This window comes from Erinaceus europaeus, chromosome 10 (genome assembly GCF_950295315.1).
Source record: "Erinaceus europaeus chromosome 10, mEriEur2.1, whole genome shotgun sequence".
NCBI classification, from domain to species: domain Eukaryota; kingdom Metazoa; phylum Chordata; class Mammalia; order Eulipotyphla; family Erinaceidae; genus Erinaceus; species Erinaceus europaeus.
The window spans coordinates 83,628,299-83,652,871 of record NC_080171.1 but is presented as its reverse complement, the minus strand read 5'-3'; the positions used below and the strand labels follow the sequence as shown (position 1 = coordinate 83,652,871).

General features: G+C 39.2%; 1 protein-coding gene across 1 annotated transcript in view; it reads left to right on the top strand.

Annotated features, from left to right (window-relative positions):
* The window catches only part of TNFSF8 (TNF superfamily member 8), a 34,591-nt gene extending 21,467 nt beyond the window's left edge, over positions 1–13,124 (top strand). The window contains exons 3-4 of the mRNA XM_016189830.2: positions 9,282–9,356; positions 10,595–13,124. Of these exons, the coding sequence (XP_016045316.1) occupies positions 9,282–9,356; positions 10,595–10,989 (470 nt within the window). The 3' untranslated portion in view covers positions 10,990–13,124. The remainder of the gene's footprint in view (positions 1–9,281; positions 9,357–10,594) is intronic.
* The last annotated feature ends 11,449 nt before the right edge of the window (positions 13,125–24,573 follow it).

Below are 24,573 nucleotides of genomic sequence, written 5' to 3'. Positions count from 1 at the left end.
ACAGGATAAAATTATTAATTACTCAATCTTTCTTATGGGGTGGTTGTCAGAATCAAGTGACATGGGTTTTGTGAAATGCTTAGCAGAGTACCTAGAAAAAATGGTCATCACTCAATCTGTATTAACTATGCTTATTGTTACAAGCATTTCTACAACGATTGGGACATAGAGTAGAAGGGAAAGAGTAAAGATGAGGGGTGAGGATTCAGTGAGGGTCAGAACACAACAATATATAAACACTATCAGGAGGAGCTTGATCCTAGTCCTAATCCTGCAGGCACAGTAGAGTCAGAAAGGAACTCTAAGAAGAGAAAAAGATGAGGTGATAAATCCTTACTTAGGAATCCTTGTTCTTTATGTTCTGTAGCCCAGAAAGAGGAGACTGGGGCAACTAATATTTCAATGATAGCCATAGTACATCAGAGAATATGTAGCTGTCAGTGTTGTGGTTGAAATTCCATATTCCCAAGAGTATGAATTGTGGAATGAAACAGGCAGGACAAAAAGCACTATGGAGAATGAATGACAGATAAGATCACCATCCTTTATCTCCATAGTGATGCTTGGACAAGAGTTTATGGATTGATGCAGATAGTGATAGAAACTGTTCTCTTTTGCTGGGATGCCTCCAGTAGTGAGTCTGTCCAGTCAGCAGAAGGAACTCTTCATTTCATTTTCAACTGCTCCAACATTCCACAGGGCTATGAAGGACAGAAGTGACTTTTTCATGCCTGAACACAGAGGGCAGTGGGGGAGAATTCTGAGTTAAACAGGTATTTTTCATAGATTCAGTGATAAATGAACATACCAAAGCATAGTCTGCTCAACTGACTGAGGTTATAGATGCCTAGGTTCTGATGGATAAAATGAATAAATTTCTTCTGGTCTCATAAAAAAGATACCAGTATCAGGTCATAAATCACCCAAACAAGGTCTAAAGAAAAAGAATTAATACAGGAGTATGCTGATATAGTGATTCTTGCAGAAAATATGCAACTTGGTTCTTTGCATTAAAAATTGCTAATATAACAAGAAAAAGCTAAGTTACTATCACCAGTGACTATATTAAAATTGTTTCTTTGTAAATGTCCTGATGGCATAAGCATTATACCTTTTTTCTGCCAAGGAACTTCTGAATATAGGATTCATGCTTAGATATCTTTATTTATTTTTTGTTTTATAATATGTTTTGGAGGAAGGAATAGAAAAAGAGAGAGAAATACATGGAAAGAAAGACCAGGGCATTGGCTTAGCTCTGGTTTATGGTGGTGCTAGGGATTAAACCTGGGACCTTAGAACCTCAAGCATGAGTGTCTTCTGGATAATCATGATGCTATCTCCCCTGCCCTGCATAGATATATTTAATTCCCTCTTCTTTTAAAAGAAAGCACCTGGATGTGTTTATTTCTGCTGTATAGCAAAATGTGCTGGGGAAGAAGCCTGGCCTTTAGAACCAAACAGGATGGTGAATTTCAGTGTTTTCCACCAACTTGCTCAACCTTATATTATTGACCATATATAGGCATCAAGATTAACTTTTCAGTGTTTTTCTGAAATCTAGATTAGTTGAAATATGTAAAATACCCATAGTAGGAGGGATGCAAGAATTACTATCACTATTATCTATCTGACTAATAAAGTCTGGCTGAGCAACATGGAAAAATGTCCCCAGGCTTTTTCAATATGTAAAAGGGACTTAATACTGTATCTATCATAGAATTGCTGTGCAGATTAAATGAGGTAAAATATAAAACATGGGGTGAGGGATATCTGTCCTGTGAGCCATATACAGCCCATGAAATCATTTGGTCTGGCCCTGCCCAGGTAACTGCAAGTGGGACTTGAAATTCCGTAAATCTAGGAGCTTTTTTTTTTTTCATAGAAACATTGTTAATTTTTAAGTTGGTGCTTTTTTATAGGCTGTGAGTGATGTTATAAGATCCAAATAAACCTTGGCAGAAAACATTTCTCACCCTTGATGTAAAGAGACAAGATTACTTCCTTGCATTTAAAGCAACACAGATCGTAATTGTTCTAACTCTCAGCTTCCATATTCTCAGCTGAAAATAAAAGCATTTAAGTTTGTTTTTGTTTGTCTGCTTATTTACATAGGGTGGTTGATGGGGAAATAACAAACATGTTTTCCTTTCGCCTCCTAAATAGAAAATAAAAGAATAATTGTAAACTTGAAAAACCATGAAGGACATTGGAGATAGCATGATGGTTATTATACAAAATACTTTCATGCATGAGACTTGGAAGTCCCAGATTCAATTTCCAGCACTTTTTTTAAATTTCATTTATAAAAAGGAAACATTGACAAAAATCACAGGATGAGATGGGTACAATTCTGCACAATTCCCACCACCAGAACTCTGTATCCCATCCCTTCCCCTGATAGCTTTCCTATTTTCAACCCTCTGGGAGTATGGACCCAAGGTCACAGTGGGATGCAGAAGGTGGAAGGTCTGGGGTCAATCCATACTTCCAGCCTGCCTCTCTCTTTCCCTAGTGGGGCAGAGCTTCAGGACATGTTGGTGGGGTTGTCTGTCCAGGGAAATCAGGTTGACATCATGGTGTCATCTGGAACCAGGTGGCTGAAAAGAGAGTTAACAAGCAAGAAATTCAAATGTTCCTGGAGTCAACTACTTTTTCTTTTCTTTTCTTTTTTAATTTTTATTTATAAAAATGGAACACTGCCAGAAACCATAGGATAAGAGAGGGACAAACTGGACAGACAACCCCAACAATGTGTCCTGGAGCTCCGCTTCCCCAGAGCCCTTCCCCACTAGGGAAAGAGAGAGGCAGGCTGGGAGTATGGATCAACTTGTCAACATCCATGTTCAGTGGAGAAGCAATTACAGAAGCCAGACCTTCAACCTTCTGCATCCCACAATGACCTTGGGTCCATACTCTCAGAGGGTTAAAAAATAGGAAAGCTATCAGGGGAGGGTATGGGATACGGAGTTTTGGTGGGGGGAATTGTGTGAAATTGTACCCCTCTTATCCTATGTTTTTTGTCAATGTTTGCTTTTTATAAATAAAAAATTTTTTAAAAGAGAGAGGTAAAACTCAACACAACTCCCACCACCAGAACTCCATATCCCATCTCCTCTCCTGATAGCTTTTCTATTCTTTATCCATCTGTGATTATGGACCAAGGGACATTATGGGGTGTAGAAGGTGGGAGGTCTGGTTTCTGTTATTGCTTCTCCACTGAACATGGGTGTGGACAGGTCAGTCTATACTCCCAGCCTGTCTCTCTCCTTTCCTAGTGAGGTGGGGCTCTGGTGAAGCGGGGCTCCAGGATACATTGGTGGGGACCTCTGCCCAGGGAAGACTGGTTGGCATCATGGTAGCATCTGGAACCTGGTGGCTGAAAGAAGATTTAACAGACAAAGCCAAACAAATCATTGACTAATCATGAACCTAAAGGTGGGAATAGTGCAGATGAAGATATGGGGGTCTCTGTTTTATAGATAGTAGGCTTATTTTAGTTATATTCCAAAGAATCCATGACTATACTCATATTGTTTGTTTGTTGTTTTCCTGATCTTGACCTCTGATATGCAGGAGGATCTGAGTTATTGTCTGGAGAGATGATGTCATGGCTGGAAAAAGGACCAGAAATCTGGATCAGGAAAGAAAGTAGCTCCCAAATATGGGAAAGGTGTATAAATATTGTCGACTGTAAACCTCATTGATCTGATCTGAATTGGGGCAAATATTCAGCTTAGGAGCCTACGTGACCTCTGCATCCCTGTAGATCTGAGCTAACATTGTGTGGTCATGAATAGGAATGATCCAAGCTGCCTCAATTTCAGAACCCATGTTCCTCAGGTGGAAGATAGAGTATGTTGTCCAGCCTACCTTCAGAGGATGGAGCATTCTCTACCATTGTTGATCCAAGTTGATGGCAAGGTGCTATGGGGGCCCACAAAGGGGTCTATTGTATTGTTCCTGATAGAGATGACTGGTAACAATGGAGAGAGGGATTTATCCCATTACTTAGCCCATCATGTCTGTTTGGGAACCTCAGGACTCCCCGAATAGGGCCCCAGCTGATGGAGTGGCCTGATAGTTACTAAAGAGTCATAGTTAAAGCATGCCAGTCTCTTACCCTTATTCAGCTTTTGTAGTCCCTACTTTGATAAGGTTAGCTTTGGAGTGACTGAGGGAGCTGTAATAGGAAGTAGGTGAGGAGATTAACTAAGTCTAAGTAGAAACAATTTCATTAGGAACTGTACGGTGTCTTTTGAGGTGTTTCTACTTGCTTCTGCATATATTGACTCACTGCAGACTATAGGGAACTTTTGTTTACAGATATATATTCTACCCTAATTTATGGATATTGTGAACATATGCCCTATCTCATGGGACCTAGTTAATATCTAGATTTTATGACTTTGTTAAGAAGTGAACTACCCAAAATGGAATTAGAATATCCTATGAGAAACAAATGGTCTCACCCAAGTAATGAAGTTGAAGGGTTGATATTCCATGCCTGATGTCTCTGGACACAGTCTGAAATGAAGCATACTGAAGTGATGTTCCTTGTGTTGATTATATTGTGGTCAGCAGATGAAATATCATTTGGTATGAATTGAGAGATGCATGTAGGAAAGTGAACCCACTGTAGAGGTTCCAGGACTGGGGGGAATATAGGCTCTATACAGGAAGCAAGTGGTTCCTGCTGCCTTAGGGTTTAAGAAGGCAATAGATAGTTTTTGCTATAATCAAATTATTTGGCAATTGGGTTAACTTTGAAAATCCTTTTGTTAGGATTTGCTGTATCATACATGACATCACCATAATTTATGTCCTTTGACATTATTTGTATATAGCTGTGTCTTATAGAGTAATGCCACCAGTTGTTTCTGTTCTTCCTAGTCAAATATTTTAGAAGAGTCAGCAGTTGAAGGACTTAGCCTATGGTCTGTGTATTAAAAAGTTTGAGACATTCGATCAATTTTTCCCCTCTCATACTAATTAAATAGTGATTTATATGACTACAAGTGAATAGGAGTGTACATAAACACCATTCCCACCACCTAAAGACCATATCCCATCCCATCCTCCCCCAACATCCTAGTGATGCTGAGCATACACCCTTACCCTCTACTCAGAGATTTTTCACTTTGGTACCCTACTCCAAACTCAGTCAGATCCTGCTTTGAGTTTCCCTGTCTTTTCTTCTTTCTCAATTTCTGTTTATGAGTGGGATCATCCCATATTCATCTTTATCTTTCTGACTTAGCTCACTTAACATAATTCCTTACAGCTCCATCCAAGATGGGTCAGAGAAGGTAGGTTTATTTTGTGTGATAGCTGCGTCCTAGTCCATTGTGTATATATACCACAGCTTTATCAGCCACTCAACTGTTGTTAGACACCTGGGTTGCTTCCAGGTTTTAGCTATTAAAAATTCTGCTGCTATGAACATAGGTGTACACATATCTTTTTGGTTGTGAGTTATAGAGTCCCTAGGAGAGGAATTACAAGGTCATATGGAAGGCCGATGTCTAGCCTTGTGGGAGTTCTCCAGACTGCTCTCCACAGAGGTTGCACCAATTTACATTCCTACCAGCAGAGCAGAAGGGTTCCTTTGTCCCCACAGCATCTCCAGGATTAGTTGCTGCTGTCCTTTTTGATGTATCCCATTCTTACCGAGGTGAGGTGTTATCTCAATATTGTCTTTATTTGCATTTATCTGACAATAAGTGACCTGGAGCAATTTTTGTGTGTTTGTTAGCCTTTTGGATCTCTTCTGTAGTAACTATTCTGTTCATACCCTCAGCCCATTTTGCTTTTTTGTCCCTAAGTTGCAGAGTTCTTTGTATATTTTGGTTATTAGTCTCTTGTCTGATGTATGTCATGTGAAGATTTTCTCCCATTCTGTTTGGCTTTGTTTGTTTGTTTGATGTTGTCTGTCCTTCTGGTTGCTTTAGGGTTCCTTTGTTCCTCTTCCTCTAAGCCCTTAAGGCATGCAGTAAGGTCATTTATTTAAGCTTTTTCTTGTTCTCTAATGTGTGATTGTATGGCTATGAGTTTCCCTCTCAATACTGCTTTAGCTGTGTCCCAAATATTTTGATAGCTTGTGTCTTCATTTTCATTTGTTTCCAGGAACATTAAAATTTCTTTCTTCAGTGCCTCCTTGACCCAGCAGTTATTAAGCATTATGTTGTTGAGTTTCCAAATTTTGTGACTTTTAGTAATTTTCTTTTTGTTGTTGAATGTTAGTTTTACTCCACTGTGGTCTGAGAAGATACTTGGGATGATTTCAGTGCTCTTGAATTTGTTGACACTGTCTTTGTGGCCTAACATGTGGTCTATCCTTGATGATGTGCTATGTGGATTTGAAAAGAATATGTATCTCTTCATTTAATTCTCTTGTATTTTTGTTGATTCTCTGCTTTGTTGATTTGTCTAAGTGTGAAAGTTGGGTGTTGAATTCTCCCACTGTTATTGTATTACTATGGATGTATTTTTGTAGTTCTTTCAGTAGGTGTTTGATGTATTTAGATGGGCCCTCATATGGTGCATAGATGTTAATAATTGTTAAATATTCTTGGTTGATTGATCCTCTAATCACTATGTAATAGCCTTGCCTATCTTTTATTACTGTATTTAATTTAGTCTATTGTATCAGCTTTGAGAATGGCTGTTCCTGCCCTTTTTTGTGGTCCATTAGCCTGTATGATAGTTTTTCATTCTTTCACATTAAGTCTGTGTTTGTATTGTTGGGTCAGATGGGATTCTTGCAAGCAGCATATGGTTGGTTTGTGTTTTCTGATCCATCCTCCCACTCTGTGCTTTTTATTAGGTGAGTTTAAGCCATTGATATTTATTGATATTATGGATTTAAGGTATTGCAGTGCCATTATTCAACAATTTTTTATTTTCTTTGATATATGGCAAGTATTATGGTGATGTTCAAGTTTATAAGAGGTCTTTTAGAACTGCTTTCAATGCAGGCTTGGTGATGGTTGCCTCTAACTGTTGTCTGTCTGGGAAGGTTTTGATCCCTCCATCTAGTATGAATGGATGTCTAGCAGGATATATTATTCTTGGTTGAAACCCTTTTTCATTCAGGGCTCAATAGATATCTTGCCATTCTCTTCTAGCTTTTAGAGTTTGAGTGGAGATGTCTTTAGATAATCTTATGGGCTTTCCCCCTGTATGTGATGTTTTGTTTTTCTCTAGCAGCCTTTAGGATATTTTCTTTATCCTTGCTTCTTTTCATTGTAACTATGATGTGTCTTTGTGTCTTCTGGTCTGTGTTGATTCTGTTTGGGATTCTCTGAGCATCTTGAGTCTTGATGTCCTTTCTGTAGTTTAGTACTGAAAAGTTTTCCTCTATTATTTTTTCTAGGATGTTACTTCCACTTCCTCTCTTTCTTCCTATGGTTGGCCAAGTATAGGAATGTTACTTCTTTTGACATCATTCCTTATGTCTCTGTTGTTGTTTTCAGTATCTCTCAATCTCTTTTTGGTTCTTTTACCTCTTTCTCAGTTTTCTCTAGCTCATCCTCTGTCTGGCTAATTCTGTTTTCTGCTTCTGTTAATATGCTTTCCCTTCCCTCAGCTTCCTTCTTCAGTTCAGTTATGTGTTAGCTTAGTCTGCTAATTGACCTTTTAGTTCAGCTACTTCAGCTTTCATCTCTTTAATTACCTCTATGTAGTTAGTATTTTCCTTGAGGGTCTCATGTTTTTTCCCTATTTCTAATAGCCCTTTCCTCCATAGTTGTCTTCATTTCTGTGATTAGGTCTACTGTTGCTTGCATACTTTGTTTACCTATGGTTATTTCTGACTGACTTGGAGTTTCTTCTGGGCTCCTGTCCTGATTCATTGTGGTAGCAGTTGTATTTGCTCTTGATTTAAACATTTTTAAGTGGTTTTTATTTTTGTGTTCTGTCATTACTCAGTTGTTATGTTTTGTATACAAGTCACACTACACTAAAGTCTTTTCACAAATTCAGTCACAAACCTCAGAAAGTACAATAACAACTGAAGAAAAGATTGATTCAGATAAACCAATACCAGTTAGCTAAACAGCACCTCCAGTCCAGTAAACAAACAAAAAAAAAAAAGAAAAGAAAAGAAAAGAAAAAGAAAGGAAAGGCAAAAATACAAAAGCAATAATAGACAGTTATGCAAATTTACTTTCCACTATAAATTGTAGAGATACCAAGAGTAGAAAGGAAGGGAGAAATAGACACAGAGAGAGGGAGAGAGAGAGAGACAGAGAGAGAGAGAGAGAGAGAGAGAGAGAGAGAGATTACTCCAAGTTAGATTTCTTCCAGAAAATAACTGACAAATTAGTGTCAATGAATTCAGAAAAAAGAAATAAAGCAGTGAAAGGGAAGTTTTTTTATTATTATTATTATCTAGGAGGAGATAAAAAGGAGGATGGGGGAAGAGGGAGAGAGAAACAAGTTCCTCCCACAATGGACAGCACACTGAGTCACCTATTAATGTTAAAAGCAACAACAGTTAAGTTACGTCAACCTGAAGAGGAGGGAAAAGGGACACACATATATAATAAAATAAATTGAGTAAAAAGCCCTAACAGTCAGTCTGAAGCTTGGAGTTCTCCAGATTGGCTACACATAACCTTTCTAAACAAAGTAAAGACAACCAATTATAAGAAGTATTGAAAAAAAAATCACCAGCTAGTCTTTCTCAGACAAGTCACTCAAATACAGCTCCAACCTCCTTCAAAAATAAATAATAATTATAATAAAGGCTTGAAATGACACCACTGCTGGGTCAGGCATCTTGGTAAAGAAAGTAGCACTACAGGAAGCCTGATAGGCTCAGCTGGCCAGCCCTTAGGAGCTGGTTTTGGGGCATGGGTGAAGGGTGAGTTTGAGAATAGTCATGCCAAAGATTTTCCTTTCTTTGTCCTTTTGGCCTCTGCCAACCCAAGAGTGGATTATAGGACTCTTTTTTGGTGTCACCCTGACTACCCACTGTTCCCCTTACCACTGATAGCCAGAAATCCTTCCCTCTCCTGAGAATTCCTGGTTAAAAGCTGCTTTTTACCCAAGCTCACACCAGGAGTTGTCTCCAAGTCACCATCTTGGCACCACCCACCTCCAGCATGACTTTAAGCCAGAAATGAACAGTGCTCTGATCTTTCTGCATATTTCTCTTTGTATCTCTCTCTCACTAAAATAAAATAAATAAACAAAACTTTTTTTAACCATGTAAAAAGGTCTGATGTCTCCAGTTTGCAGAGCAGAGAAAGATATTTAATGTGTGATCTCCTCGTTTTTAGGCAACTGCTCAGAGGACATCTTATGTATCCTGAAAAAGGCTGCTCCATTCAAGAAGTCATGGGCCTATCTCCAAGGTTAGTGGTTCTCACATTTCAGCTGAATTGCAAGGAGGTTTAACAGGAAAGCATAAGGCTAATTAAAACCAACACACCAACTTCCACTTTATAAAAGGCACTGCACCAATCACTGCTGACTTTAATTTGTTGGAACTCAGAGAGACTTGGCTTCCAGCATGTACATATTTGTTTAAGGGGTGGGTCTGCTAGTTCTCTGCTTTTCTTTAATAATAGATGGAAATTTCTTTTTAATGTGCACATAAGGAACCTACACAACTATATTTGACAACCCTGTTTATAAAAAATAAGACATTAAAAACATTTGAATAGTCAAATGCTTGCAGATTTTACAAATAAGCATGATAGCTCAGGATTCACGGAGAGTGTAGTCTAGTAGCCTGAAGTTGAAAAGGTAGCAAAATAGGACCAGAAAGATAACCCATCAGCAAGTGCATACCTTGCCATCCACATGACCAAGGATCAAGTCTTGTTTCATGGCACTGAAAGAAACTCTGGTGTTGTGTGTAGTGCCTGCCTATCATCTATCTGTCTATCTATCTATCTATCTATCTATCTATCTATCTATCTGCCTCTCCCTAACCGCCAAAGTTATGACTGGGATTTAGGGTCTGCACTACAAATACACTGCTCCTGGATATCACTTTCCTTCCTTTTTTTTTTCTTTTCATTCAATATGCCAGAGAAAGATTGAGATAGGAGTGGAGACATATAGGGATAGAGATAGACATCTGCAGACCTGATTCATTGCTTGTAAAGTGTCCCCACTGCAGGTGGGGAGCAGAGACTCAAACCCTGGTTCTTGAGCATATTCTTGTGCATAACCTGGTACTCCACTACCAAGCCCTTTTCTGTCTCTCTGTTTGAATGAGAAAGCAGCCTGGAGTGGAGAAATTTCACATGCAAGGTCCCAGATGCACAATAAGAAAAAAAAAAGTAATAATCACGGGATAATAAGATATTATAATCAACAGAAAAATTAGTCTATTAGAGGTAAAAGTATCAGTACTTGATACTTTAGTTTTCAAGCACTAGAGAAAAAGAAGAGAGGCAGTTTTACAGCTATGCCTTAAATAATAAGTTTCACCTGGACAGAGTAATATATTTGCAGACAGCTGGAACACTGGGTAGTTCTATAAAAAAAATATGTCTTAAATAGACAGCCTTGAATAGACTTCACAATGTCTGATCCTTAACAGAAATGTGGCCAATAATGTTTTGTGTCCTTCTCTTCCCAGTATCAAAGCACATAAACAAAACTAAATTGAATTGGAACAAAGATGGCATTATGCATGGAATCAAATATCAAGATGGAAACCTGGTAATTCAGTTCCCAGGTTGGTACTTCATTGTCTGCCAACTGCAGTTTCTCGTCAAATGCCCAGAACATTCTATTGACCTGAAGTTGGAGCTTCTTGTCAACACAGAAGTAAAAAAGCAAACTCTGGTGACAGTGTGTGAATCTGGAATAAAAACCAGAAACATATACCAGAATCTTTCTCAGTTCTTGTTGGAGAACCTCAAAGTCAACAACACCATATCAGTCAACGTTGATAAGTTCCAGTATGTGGATACAAACACTTTCCCTCTTGAAAATATATTTTCCATCTTTCTATACAGTAATTCAGACTGAACTATTTCTCTGGCCTTCAGGAAGAAAAGGTGACACTTAACCATCCAAACATTTGGACATTCGGGCAAAATTAAATTATTAGAATAAAAGTGAAGTCACAAAGGCAATTAAACAATACACCTTTCCTCTTATCTCTTATGAAGATACATCTCCCAGGAGAGAGAGAGAGAGAGAGAGAGAAAGGACTTTGAGTGAAGTATCTTTCTGACAGAAGACAAGAAAGTATGGTAGGTGAGTCCCACATGAGAATCAGAAGTAGATTTATGGTCCATTCTAACCACTGATTCACTGTATCACTGAAAGTTGTTCTTTTCTTCTCCTTAGAACTCAGAATTTATGTCTAAGAAGTGAAGGGGTTGATTGTGAATATCTTTGAAGTCTCTTCTGTCTTAGAAGACCAGCTTTCTCTGCATAGATGCAGAGATTCCAGACAGTGTTCTGGAATTCCCTAATCAAAGGAAGGCCCAATACACATCAATATGAAACTAATGGTACAGTAGCATTTAGCTGTATATCACTTCCATAGAGTCTGAATTTCAGGACAGAATACCGAGCATATAAACTGAAGGATCTCAAATGTGTAAAAGGACTGCCAGCTTCAATTCTAAGAGACCTTCTCTGTGTTTGGAAGACCATCTGTCTAGACCTGACTCCATCCCAGTTGAGTGTTACAACAACAGACAGATTTTGTTTTCTGTCAGGAAAGTTCTATGTATTCATCAAACACTCAACTGGCATTGAACAGTAAAGGTGATGTGTCAGGGAATAGCCACTACCACCTCCAGTATTATTACTTTGTCCCCTTCTTGAACGATCTCCAGGAAATCATTTCTGTAGGAGACTTTATCAAACCACACAAAGCTGTTGAGAGACAATGATGGCCCTGAAATGTGGTAAGAAGGGCACCTGAGCAATGAGCAACTTCACTTTGTTGACATAGCCAAGAGATTTCTCTGGCCAAAACAGCCTCTAAGTTCTATCAACTTCAAAACAGCATGAAATTTGTTAGAAAGAAGGACATTTTATTTGAATTTTAATCCTCTGAGCTTATGCTACAGAGGGAAAAGAGACGATTAACTGCTTGATAAAAAAAAAAAAATAAATAGAGCAAAGTTTGCATCTGGTTTTCAAGGAGGGGGAGAGATTAGAAAAGAGTAAGGACTCAGGACATTTTATCAGAGATAAATGAAGAATAAATTTAAAAGGGAAATAAATAGAAGTGGTAAAATGGATGAGAGAAGTTTGGAGAAACAAAAATGTCTAAGGGAAAAGTTGAAGTTACTGTCAATTCACTGTGCTGAAACATCTTTCTAGGTCTCCTCTTTGAAATACCCAGTAAAATCTGTTTCTCCTTAATGTGTTCTTTGACTACCTTCTTTAGAAGCAGTAGACATTGGGAGAGAGAGATTGAAGTGAGTAATCCATGTGGCACATGGTTAAAAAACAACAAGAAAAACATAGGTTTACAGACCCAAATCTAGCAAATATATGGCACCTTGCATTTGAGTTATATCCTAACTCTGTAAGACAAATAAATTGTGTTCAAGCCAACTTGTGCATTCCTGGAAAAGTATCCACACCAAAGTACGTGAAAATGAAGTGACTTTTCCACCATCTCATATTCTAACTTTAGTAAAGCTCCATCTTCATTTTTCACCAACCATCCACTGAGCAGAGATCCTTCACACTGAGAATGGTTACTTACCACAGTCTCTGATAAGTAATGTTATAAAAGCTGACAGTGGGCCACTGTCTAATGACATCAACATTCTAACTTTTAGAAGAAATATTTTTATTTTTCTGAAAAGTTTGTTTAAATTTGAAATAATAAATGCATGCATGTACATGTTTCCTTAAATATAGATGTATATATGTGCATATGTATATGTTTGTTTTGGTATATATGTGTATGCTATATACACATATCTGTACATGTGCATATAGTAATTGTTTTACAGTTCATCTGTTTAACATGGGTTGAGGAAAGGATGTCTGATTACTGCTCAGGATATTACAAAACTAATGTATACTTGTATTTATTTTTAATTATTAAAAAACAGAAAATATTTTTCCCATGCCTCAAAGCTTATTTAATAATTATGGTTATTTTACAATATCTTCTTTTGCTTCTCTTAAAAATAAAAAATACAAATGGATCTAGAGACTCACTCCTCCTTCCACTTTCCTTTCCCTCCCTAGAGATGGCCACTGCCTGGAAGTTTATGCTCCCTTTATTTGTCTAATTTTATGTTTGCTTTCCAGTAAGAATGCATAGTTCATTGCAAGTGTTTGAAGTTAATGACTTTATGTAATATTTTCTGATTAATATTTTTCCTTGAAATATTTATTTTTTGTTATTGATGCAGATAGATGTAGGTAGGTCTAGCACAATCATTTTTTATTGATTTAAAATTATCAACAAGATAGAATTGAGGGGTACAGTTCCACACAGTTCCCACCACCAGCATTCCATATACTATCCACTACACTGGAAGCTTGCCTATACTTTATCCCTCTGGGAGTATGGACCCATTATCGTTATGGGGTGCAGAAGGTGGAAGGTCTGGCTTCTGTAATTGCTTCTCCACTGGACATGGGCATTGGCAGATCAATACATACTCCCAGCCTGTTTTTATCTCTCCCTAGTGGGGTATGGCTCTGGAGAGGTGGGCTTCCAGAACACATTGGTGAGGTCATCAATCCAAGGAAGGCAGGTTAGCATCATGGTATCATCTGCATGACACATTAATAGCCTGGGTTATGGAAGTCTTTTTGCATAACCTTTATGATATCTCCCTAATTCCCATACCTTCTTCTGTTTTAAATTTTTATTTATAAAAAGAAAACACTAACAAAATCCATAGGATAAGAGGGTTCAACCCACACAATTCTCATCACCAGAACTCCATATCCCACCCCCCTCCTAGTTTTCCTATTCTTTATCCCTCTGGGAGTATGGACCCAGGGTCATTATGGGGTGCAGAAGGTGGAAGGTCTGGCTTCTATAATTGCTTCCCTGCTGAACATTGATCCATGCTCCCAGCCTGTCTCTCTCTTTCCCTAGTGGGGCAAGGCTCTAGAGAAGTGGGGCTCCAGGACACATTGGTGGGGTTATCTGTCTAGGGAAGTCTGGTTGGCATCTGGAACCTGGTGGCTCAAAAGAGATTTAACATATAAAGCCAAACAAATTGTTAACTAATTATTAACCTAAAGGCTGGAATATTGCAGCTGAAGATTTGGGGAGTCTGTTTTTGAAGATAGCTAGGAGGCTATTTTAGTTATATTCCCAAGGGCCCATGACTATACTAGTTTTTTCCTGAGCCTGCCCTCTGATATGCAGGTGGAACCAAGTTGTTGCCTGGGGAGATGATGTCATGGCTAAAAAAAAGGGCTAGAAAGCTGGATCAGGAAAGAGAGTAGCTCCCAAATATGGGAAAGGTGTATAAATATAGTTGACTTTAGATCCCATCGATTGGATCCCCATAACTTCTTTATCCGGTCATCTGTCAATCTGTTAACAGACATTCAGGTGAGTAAGAAAGAATGAAAAAGACCCTCACTTCTCCTCAACCTACTAGCCAGGAAATGGAAAATCCAACACCAACCAGTACCCCAGAAAACAATGAGAATCCATTCACATGGGGAATTGGCCAAACATGCCTAACAGCAAGTAACTTGTACTACATATCCTGGATAAATGAAAAAGGACTTCTCTGGATTTTCACCATGCAATTTTTTAAACTGGCCTGACTTTCTGGCTATTCCCAGTGGCTTTTAAATTAGGCAAGAAGTAAAGCAGAGGGAATAATTGACTTGGGTATCTCTCCAGCCCTCACTGCCCCCCATCCAAACATATACATTGTGTACAGGAATGATACTTGGTTTATTTTTAATTTTTTTATTATCTTTATTATTTGTTGGATAATGACACCTAGAACTTGAGAAGGTAGGGGGTGATAGGAAGGGAGAGAGACAGAGAGACACCTGCTGACCTGCTTTACCACTTGTGAAACTCTTCCCCTGCAGGTGGGAACAAAGGCCTTAACCTGGGTCCTTGTGCATTATAAGATGTGCTCTTAACCAGGAGCTCCACCACCCAACCCCCTGCTTGGTTTTATATTTGGTTTTTAGTTATAAATATGTATTTCCTTTACACCACTATTATATTAAACTGTAACTGACAGTAGGGAGATGAGCTAAGAAGTTTATCATGGATTTTATATTTTTGTTGGTGTTCTTTTACCATCTCCCTCCACAGAAGGACATAGTGCCCTTAATTCCCTTTTGATTTCTTCCCTTACCCACTTATTGCTGGGTTGCGCCTCATGGGAGAGAGAAGAGACCAGGAACTCGTGGCAGAGTGGCAATGCAAATCTTTATTCACGTGGATGCTCCAGAGTTGGGTGTGAGCACAGCGGTTTAGTCCACGTGGAGCTAGCAAAATGGCCACCTCCCACCAGCCCTTCTCCAGGTCTTCTCTGGGTCAGGACACAGAAGAGAAACAAAGGGGTGAAACTGGAACAGCAGCAAGATTTATAGGGTAAAGACGGAAGTGGCAAGTCGGGAATGGGATTGGCTAGGAAAAGGGGTGGAGAGAGGCAAAAGGCATGCTGGGAAGGTGGAAGTGTCTTTAGCAACTGTTGTGATGGTTTTAACTGAATTAGCAATACCCTGAGGGGATAACGTGGTGGGGATATTTCAGGCAAAACAATGATTGTGTAAGCAGAGCAGGGGGGCTGGCTTTAAGGCCCAACACTTAAATCCTCATTACTGCTGGTATGAGCCAAGGATTTGTTAATGTTTGACCCTATTATTCCCCTTGCCATGTTTCTTAAATCCCACATATTAGTGGTTTCACCTGGTATTTGAATTTTTCCATTTCTAGTGAACTCTTTGGTGATGCCAGGGTTTCTGGCTATGGCACAACAGAGAAAGGGATAATATAAACCACTAATTCTCAATTCAGCTAAAACTAGTAAAGTTCAAAACAATCCTGATGGTTAGGTCTAACCCCAGGGATTCTAATTTGATTAGTTGATTAGTATGTGATTTCTCCATAAGATTTCTGTATTTCAGTTGACTTTAAGGTACACTAAAAATTAATTTAGGGGGGTCAGGCAGTAGCACAACGGGTTAAGCACACATGGCACAAAGCTCAAGGACCAGTGTAAGAATCCCAGTCTGAGCCCCCGGCTCCCCACCTGCAAGGAGGTTGTCGTTTCATGGGCAGTGAAGCAGGTCTGCAATTGTCTATCTTTCCCTCCCCCCTCTGTCTCCCCTCCTGTCTCGAATTCTGTTTTATTTAACAATAACAGCAGCAATGACAACAATTATAATAAAGACAACAAGGGTAACAACAAGGACAACAAATTGGGAAAAATAGACTCCAGGGGCAGTGGATTCATCATGCAGGCACCGAGCCACAAAAATAACCCTGGAGGTAAAGAAATTTTTTTTTATTTATAAAAGGAAACACTGACAGAACCATAAGATAAGAGGGGCACAACTCCACACAGCCCCAGAACTTCATATTCCATCCTCTCCCTTGATAGCCCTCCCATTCTTCAACCCTTCGGGAGTATGGACCCAAGGTCATCATGGCATGCAGAAGGTGGAAGGTTTGGCTTCTGTAATTGCTTTCCTGCTGAACATGGGCATTGTCAGGTCGATCCATACTCCCAGCCTACTCCTCTCTTTCTCTAGTAGGGTGGAGTTCTAGGGAATCAGAGCTACAGGACACATTGGTGGGGTTGTCTGTCCAGGGAAGTCTGGTGGCCATCATGGTAGCATCTGGAACCTGGTGGCTGGAAAGAGAGTTAACATACAAAGCCAAACAAATTATTGATTAATCATGAACCTAAAGGCTGGAATAGTGCAGATGAAGTGTTGGGGGGTCCTCTGTTTTATAGATAGCTAGTAGGCATACTTTAGTTATATCCCAAAGGGTCTGTGGCTATACTATTTTTTTTTCCCTGAAGCCTGAAATCTGATATGCATGTGGATCCAAGTTATTTTCTGGGGAGATGATGTCATGGCTGGAAAAAGGACCAGAAAGTTGGATCAGGCAAGAGAGTAGCTCCCTAATATGGGAAAGGTGTATAAATATTGTTGATTGTAAACCCTATCTATTTGATCTGATCTGGGGCCCATATTCTCTTAGGAGCCTATGTAACCTCTGCATCCCTATAGATCTGAGGTCACATTCTGTGGTTGATTAGTTTAGAAGATGATTTCTCCATAATATTTCTGTATTTCAGTTGACTTTAAGGTACACTAAGAATTAATTTAGGGAAGTCGGGCAGTAGCACAACAGGTTAAGTCTACATGGCCCAAAGCTCAAGGACCAACGTAAGGATTCTAGTTCGAGCCCCTGGCTCCCCATCTGCGCGGGGTGGGGGGGAGGTTGCTTCACGAAGCAGGTCTGCAGTTGTCTATCTTTCTCTCTCCCTCTCTGTCTCCCCTCCTCTCTCGATTTTTCTCTTTCCTATCCACAATGACAACAATAATAATAAAGACAACAAGGGTAACAACAAGGGCAACAAAATGGAGAAAATGTCCTTCAGGAGCAGTGGATTCATCACTGAGCCCCAAAAATAACCCTGGAGGCAAAAAAAAATTTTTTAAACTCCCTTTGCTGAGTATATTCATCAACAATCTGATTCAAAAGACATGCATATAGCCTGTAGAGGTGGAAAAAGAAGTGGATCATAAGAAACTGTATTATACCTAACTCATAAAGGGGCTCAATAACCAAAGTGAAGGTTTATGTTTTACTCTTTCAAATTATCAGGTGGTGCAAAGGAATTGTTTTCTGAAAATTTCTTTTTCCTGTATTCACTCTCTAGACTGCTGACAAACATTTTTTGCCTTCTCAAAACATTTGTTTGTTCATTTTAATATTATTTATTTATTTGTTTTGCATAGAGACCAAGAGAACTTGAGAAAGATGGGGAAGAGAGAGGGAGAGAGGAAGAAACATCTGCAACATTATTCACCACCTATGAAGCTACCCCCTGCAGATAAGGACTGGAAACTTTAACTCAGGTTTTGGGGCATGGAAAATATGCACTCTACCAGATGTGCCACCACTTGGTTCAAATCATTTCTAACCAAGCAAGATAAATTTTAATTTATTTCTTTTTTTGTAGATCATTATTTTTTTCCTATCAGTTGGACCTGAGCCTAAACTGCATAGGTAGGGAATAATTAGCACAGGTTATTAGCTCAGACAAGGCAACTCCAGATTTTTTTATAGCAATATTTAGTGCTAGTTCTTAAGTTTATAATTTTGTATGGTCTGTGGACATTGCTATATATAGCCAACTTTGGCAGAAAAGTAGTTCCCCATGCCTGGAAGAGAATATATATAAATGAGAGAGGGGGAGGGAGAGAGAGAAAGAAAAAGAGAGAGAGAGAGAAAGAAAGAAGGAGGAGGTAGCTCCTTTTTTTGTTTTTTGTTTGTTTTTGTTTTTTATTTTTTAACCAGAGCACTGTTCAGCACTGGTTCATGGTGGTGCAGGGGATTGAACCTGGGACTTTGGAGCCTCAGTCATGAGAGTCTGTTTGCACAACCATTATGCTATCTACCCTCCACCCTGGAGAGCTCCTTTTAAAAAAAAAGATTATTTATAAAAAGGAAACACTGACAAAAACCAAAGAGGGGCACAACTCCACACAATTCCCACCACCAGAACACTGTATCCTATCCCCTCCCTGATAACTTTCCTATTATTTATCCCTCCAAGAAGCTTATGGTGGTTCTGGGAGTTGAATCTGAGACCTCAGATCCTCAGGCCTGAAAATCCTTTGCATAATTGTTATGCTGCCTCCCAGCTCAGAAGAAACTTTCTTTGATGATTCATCTAAAGAATAGTTCATGAAAGTATATAATGTCCTATGAGCTGTGCTAAACTGGGGACAAATACTGTAGAAGATGGATTTTGTATGTTTTAGTAACTTGGGAGAGAAACAGGGCTTGTTATAACAGCAAAGTGTCATACAATTAAGAAGATGGGGGAAATACAGAATAGAAGATGAGGTAACTAGACCTAGGAAGGCTTCTCAGAAACCAGAGCAATGATAAGCGTTAACTAGGTGCCTATGTTCATCAGGGAAGCAATTACAGAAGGCAGACCTTCAACCTTCTGCATCCCATAATGACCTTGGTTCTATACTCCCAGAGGGTTAAAGAATAGGAAAGCTATCAGGGGAGGGGATGGGATACGGAGTTCTGGTGGTGGGAATTGTGTGAAGTTGTACCCCTCTTAACCTATGGTTCTGTCAATGTTTCCTTTTTATAAATAAAAATTAAAAAATGAAAAAAAAGAGTTAACTACATAAAAGAGTATGGTACAAGTATTCTACATTGAGGAAAAATATCTGCAAATAAGAATGAGTTTGAAAGGTTATATATTTAAATCTATGTGTTTTGAACATAGACCTTAAGGAGATGGGAGAGGAAAGCTTGCAAAGTTTTTTTTTTATTATTTTATTCAGTACTTCCTCTAGTGTTAGAACATCTCCCAATGTTACTGGGGATCAAGCTAGAACTATACACATGCGAAGTGTATGCCCTACTTGGTGAGCTACCTCTCCAGTGTGGGAGATGGCAATTAGAATGATGTTAGGGAGGAGAGTAGAAGCTAAGATTTTTGGAACACTATATTTGTAGTATTTGCTGTATGCATTGTTAGAACTTGACAGACAGTTATTATTATCAATCACCAAAACTATGGAGAAGTGTAATTACTGTCTAGAGATGGGATCTGTAAAGAGTGAGACAGGAGGGAAGGAGGCTGTACAGAGTTGATAAGAGTCCTGGAAGTGATTAGATTGTAGCTAAAACTAGAGCTGAAGAAATTGGGCAAATACTGACTAGATGAGAAATAAGAAAGAAGTGTCAGGAAAGACAGTCTTGGAACACAGGTTTGTGATGACTATTGGGAGGTAAGTTTTGTGAATGCTGAGGAGGTATCCAGGGATAATTCGCAGATGGTAGAATTCACTTTAGCTAGAAGGCATTTATCACAGGGTGGTAATTGACTCATATATTAACTAGAGCACTGAGGAATTAGAAGTCAGCAACAGCCTGTATCACTCACTGTTCCTAGGAACTGGGTTGCCCTGTAGCTGCTGCCTCTTCACTAACCCTACAGCTAGGAAGGTACCCCTTCTAAAGCCACAATACTACTGTTTTGAACAGGAAGTCACTGCAATCAGGAAGTTGCTACTACTGCCAGTTCCAGGACCAATGCAAGTGTGCAATGAACCACGCCAGCAGAGTGAACAGAATGGGTGCCCCCCACACACACACCTAGACTATCCACGCTTGCCAAGTTAGTATCTGAATATTGGACTTTTCTGAATGAGCAACTGCAGAAAAGCCAGACACTTCTATACTTCATTTGAAGGGATTGACATTTCAAAATCTATCTCACTTCAGCACCTCAGAGGAAACTATCCTGGAGTCTAAGCTACAAAAAAATAAGGAAGGTATAATTTCAGTTTCATATTCTTGGGAGAAGGGGAAGACACAATATTTTGCAAATTGAGCATCCTGAGTCAAAAAAAGGTGTTATAAATCAACCCATGAAAACAAAACAAAGCTTTCTTTCTCTTAGTCACAAGTAGTAAATGTGGGTTAAGGTGACAGCATAATGGTTATATAAAAAACTTTTATGACTTTCAAAACTTTCTGAGCTCCCAGGTTCAATCCCCAGCACCATGATAAGCCAAAGCTGAGCAGCGGCTTGATTTCTCTTTCCCTCTCTCGCCTCTCTGAATCTTTTTCATTAAAATAAATAAATTAAATATTTTTTTAAAAAGTAGTAAATGCATCACTTAATAAACATTTTCTTTTAGGTGTGTGTATGTATATTTCTGTTTACAAAGTAAAACATTTCTTCTGTTCCTGTGCAGAGTATAGGCCCCAGATCAAACTAATGTGGTTTACAGTTAATGGTATTTATATACTTTTCTCGTATTTGGGAGCTACTCTCTTCCCCAATCCAGCTTTCTAGTCCTATTTCCAACCCTGACACCATCTCTCCAGACAATACCTTTAGTCCACTTGCATATTAGCTGTTGGGCTTAGGCAAAAATTAGTAAAATCATGGGCCCCTTGGAATGTACCTAAAATAGACATACTAGCGTTTTCCAAAATAGAGACCCCCACATTTCATCTGCTCTGTTCTTACCTTTAGGTTCCTGATTATTACACAATTTGTTCTTTTTTATATCTTAATGCTTTTCAGTCACCAAGTTGCAGATGCTACCATGACACCAACCTAACTTCTCTGGGCAGATGACCTCACCAATGTGTCCTGGAAAGCCCTGCCCCACTAGGGAAAGATAGAAAAAGGCGTGTGGGGAGGGGGTATGTATCAACCTGCCAACACCCATGTCCAGTGGAGAAACAATTACAGAAGCCATACCTCCCACTTTCTGCACCCCATAATGATCCTGGGTGCATACTCCCAGAGGGATAAAGAATAGCAAAGCTTCCAGTGGAGTGGATAGGATATGGAACTCTGGCGGTGGGAATTGTGTGGAGCTGTACCCCTCTTATCCAATGGACTTGTCGATCATTTTTTTTTTTTTAAATGGCTCTCATGAAAATCAGTCTAGAGACTCATCAGAAATGGGCCTATACTATGACCCAGCAATTCCTTTCCTGGAAAATGTATCCAAAGGAAACAAAGACATTATTATTCATAGCAGCAAAATTTGTAATACTCCAAACTTGGAAACAATGCAGATGCTCAACAACAGATGAGTGGTTAATATATATACACAATGGAATAGTATGCAAGTGTTTAAAATGATGAAATCATCACTTTTGCCATATCTTGGATATAACTTGAAAGTATCATATTGAGGGAGATCAGGCAGAACAAGAAAGATAAATAGAAAATGATCTTACTCATAAGTGAAAACTAAGAAGAAAGGACAGTTGGAGTTGGGTGGTGGTACACCTGGTTGAGTACACCTGTTACAGTGCACAAGGACAAGGATTCAAGTCCCTAGTCCCCACCTGCCAAGGGAAATCTTAATGTGTGGTGATACCTATGTATCCAAAGCTTTACTATAAATCATTAACATGCATTTCTTTGAGTTTATGTTTCCTGGTCTGTCAGAATGGCATGACAATCTTTCTCATAAGACAATGTGAAAATAATAAGTTAAAAAGAGAAGAGCAAATACTGAATGATCTCACTTATAGATGAAACTTATGAGACAAGGACAGAAAGGGGAGACACAAAGTGAAACTCTGGGGAAGGGGGATTCCAGGGGTGAAGAGAACCTTGGGTTCTTGTTGCACCTTGATGATGGAAAAGGATGTAAGCTGGGGGAGAGACTGTTCTGCAGAAAATTTTCAGAGGGAGATGAGGTTGTATTCATGTCAATAACAACAAGTCACTATCTCCTCAAAAATCATATAAAGATAGTATGTGTGTGTCGGGGGGGGGGGGTCCGGCTGTAGTGTAGCGGGTTAAGCACATGTGGTGCGAAGCTCAAGGACCGGGTTAAAAATCCCAGTTGAGCCAAGGGCTTCCCACATGCGGGGGGAGGGGGGGGTCACTTCACAAGCAGTGAATCAGGTCTGTTTTTCTCTCTCCCTCTCCTTCTTCCTTCCTCTCTCAATTTCTCTCTGTCCTATCCAACAATGACAACAGTGATAATAACGACAACAGCAAGGGTAACAACAAGGGCAACAAAATGGAAAAAAAAAGTGTGAAAGTGAAATCTACTGCAGTGTTGAAGGCTTTCAGAAAGCATTTAATAAGTGTTAGAAAGATCATACATTGCTATGTATATTTCAATGAACACACTGTAATTGATGAAAGGAGCACATAAACAGATAAGGTTCAGTTGAGGGCTATGTATTCAGGAGCATGAATGAAACTTTGGCAGTATTAAGCCTCCTCAGGAATTTGCTCATTTTTCCCTTATCTTGACGTATAACATGAAACTAGTTGTGAATGCAGAAGGCAACATCAGAAGGTCATGGCAGTTACGTCATCTGTGTCCAGGGCAATGGGAATGAAATGATGAAATATTTCAGCTGGTTTTCACGTGGAGTCTTCTGGTTGAGAAGGTGGATCAGGTTGCAATACAGCAGGTGCTTCAGCAATGTGGGTCTACCCTTAGCTGGTTGTTCCCTGCTTCCTGTGGTGAAATAGACACACTTCTACAGTGCTGACTTTGTGTCACATGGCCATCCAGAAACTAGGCTTCAGGGCCTGATTCTTGCTTTCTAGGTGTTCTAAACTCAGAGGGAGAAAAAGACAGGCTAACTCTAACATTTCAGCCTACCCAGTGCTGCTGTGGATGGTGGTGGGAATACAGAAAGGAAATTCCTGATTTCTTATGGTTTTTCTGGGTATAGAAGCTTTCAGTGAGTCTGGAGAATATCATTCATCTCCAGTTTGCTGTTTTATTATTTGTTTGTTTTGTTTTTGTTTTTGTTCTACTCCTCTAGAGTTCTTCAGGGATACTCACACAGAAGGATTAAGTGTGCTACTTGTTTTACAGATGAGGGCAATTAGATTTTCTAATGTCAGCAATTGCCTGAGTTAGGATTCAAACATAGTTTTTGCAACTGACCTTTCTCATATGCCACCCCAGACTTGTTTCTCTCTTTCTTCTTCAACATGTTGGTCAGAGACCCTACTCCTGTGGCTTGCCTAAGATGATCAGAGTACTGGATCAAGTTATTGATTTCTTTGTTGTTGGATAGGACAGAGATAAATGGACAGAGGAGAGAAAGACAGAGAGAGGAAGATAAAGATAAACACCTGCAGACCTGCTTCACTGCCTGTGAAGCAACTCCCCTGCAGGTGGGGAGCCAGGGGCTTGAACCAGGATCCTTCCGGTGATGGTCCTTGCACTTTGTGTCATGTGCGCTTAACCTGCTGTGCTACCACCAGACTCCCTCATGTCTGTCTTATGAAAATGCAAGTTCTAGTTCAGCAGGTTCTGGGTGAGTGTAAGATGCTGTTAATTTTCTTTTCTTTCTTTTTAGTTAAGAGTGGTGGTGGCAAATGCTAGAAGAAGTAAGAGTGGTGGTAAATGTTTTATAAAACAGTTGTCTTTAGGGCATAATATCATAATATCAGTCATATTTTACTCCAATATATGTCGGTGCAACTTACAAAGTGCAATTGTAACTGAGCAAGAAATATTTTTGTATTGGTTATTTAATAATAATTTGCAATATTATAAAATTACAAGGTGTATGTAGTTCCATACCGAACACATCACCAAAGTTCTGTAATTCCACCCTCATAATAACCACCATAGATCTCACAGTCTTAGAGCCAGTTTGATGACTTTCTTTCATGTGTTTTAATTCTCTATACTACACATATGACAGAAACTATACAGTGTTGTCTTTCACTTCCATACTTACTTCACTAAGTATCATCACCTCCCATTCCATCCATTTACCCTAAAGGACACAATATCATCTTTTTCAATTGTAGAGTAGGGAATTTAATACATGTCCCATACAACAATAACTATTCTTCCTTCTCTTCCTCTTCCCTTCCCCCTTCTTCATTTTTTAAATTTTTTATACTTATT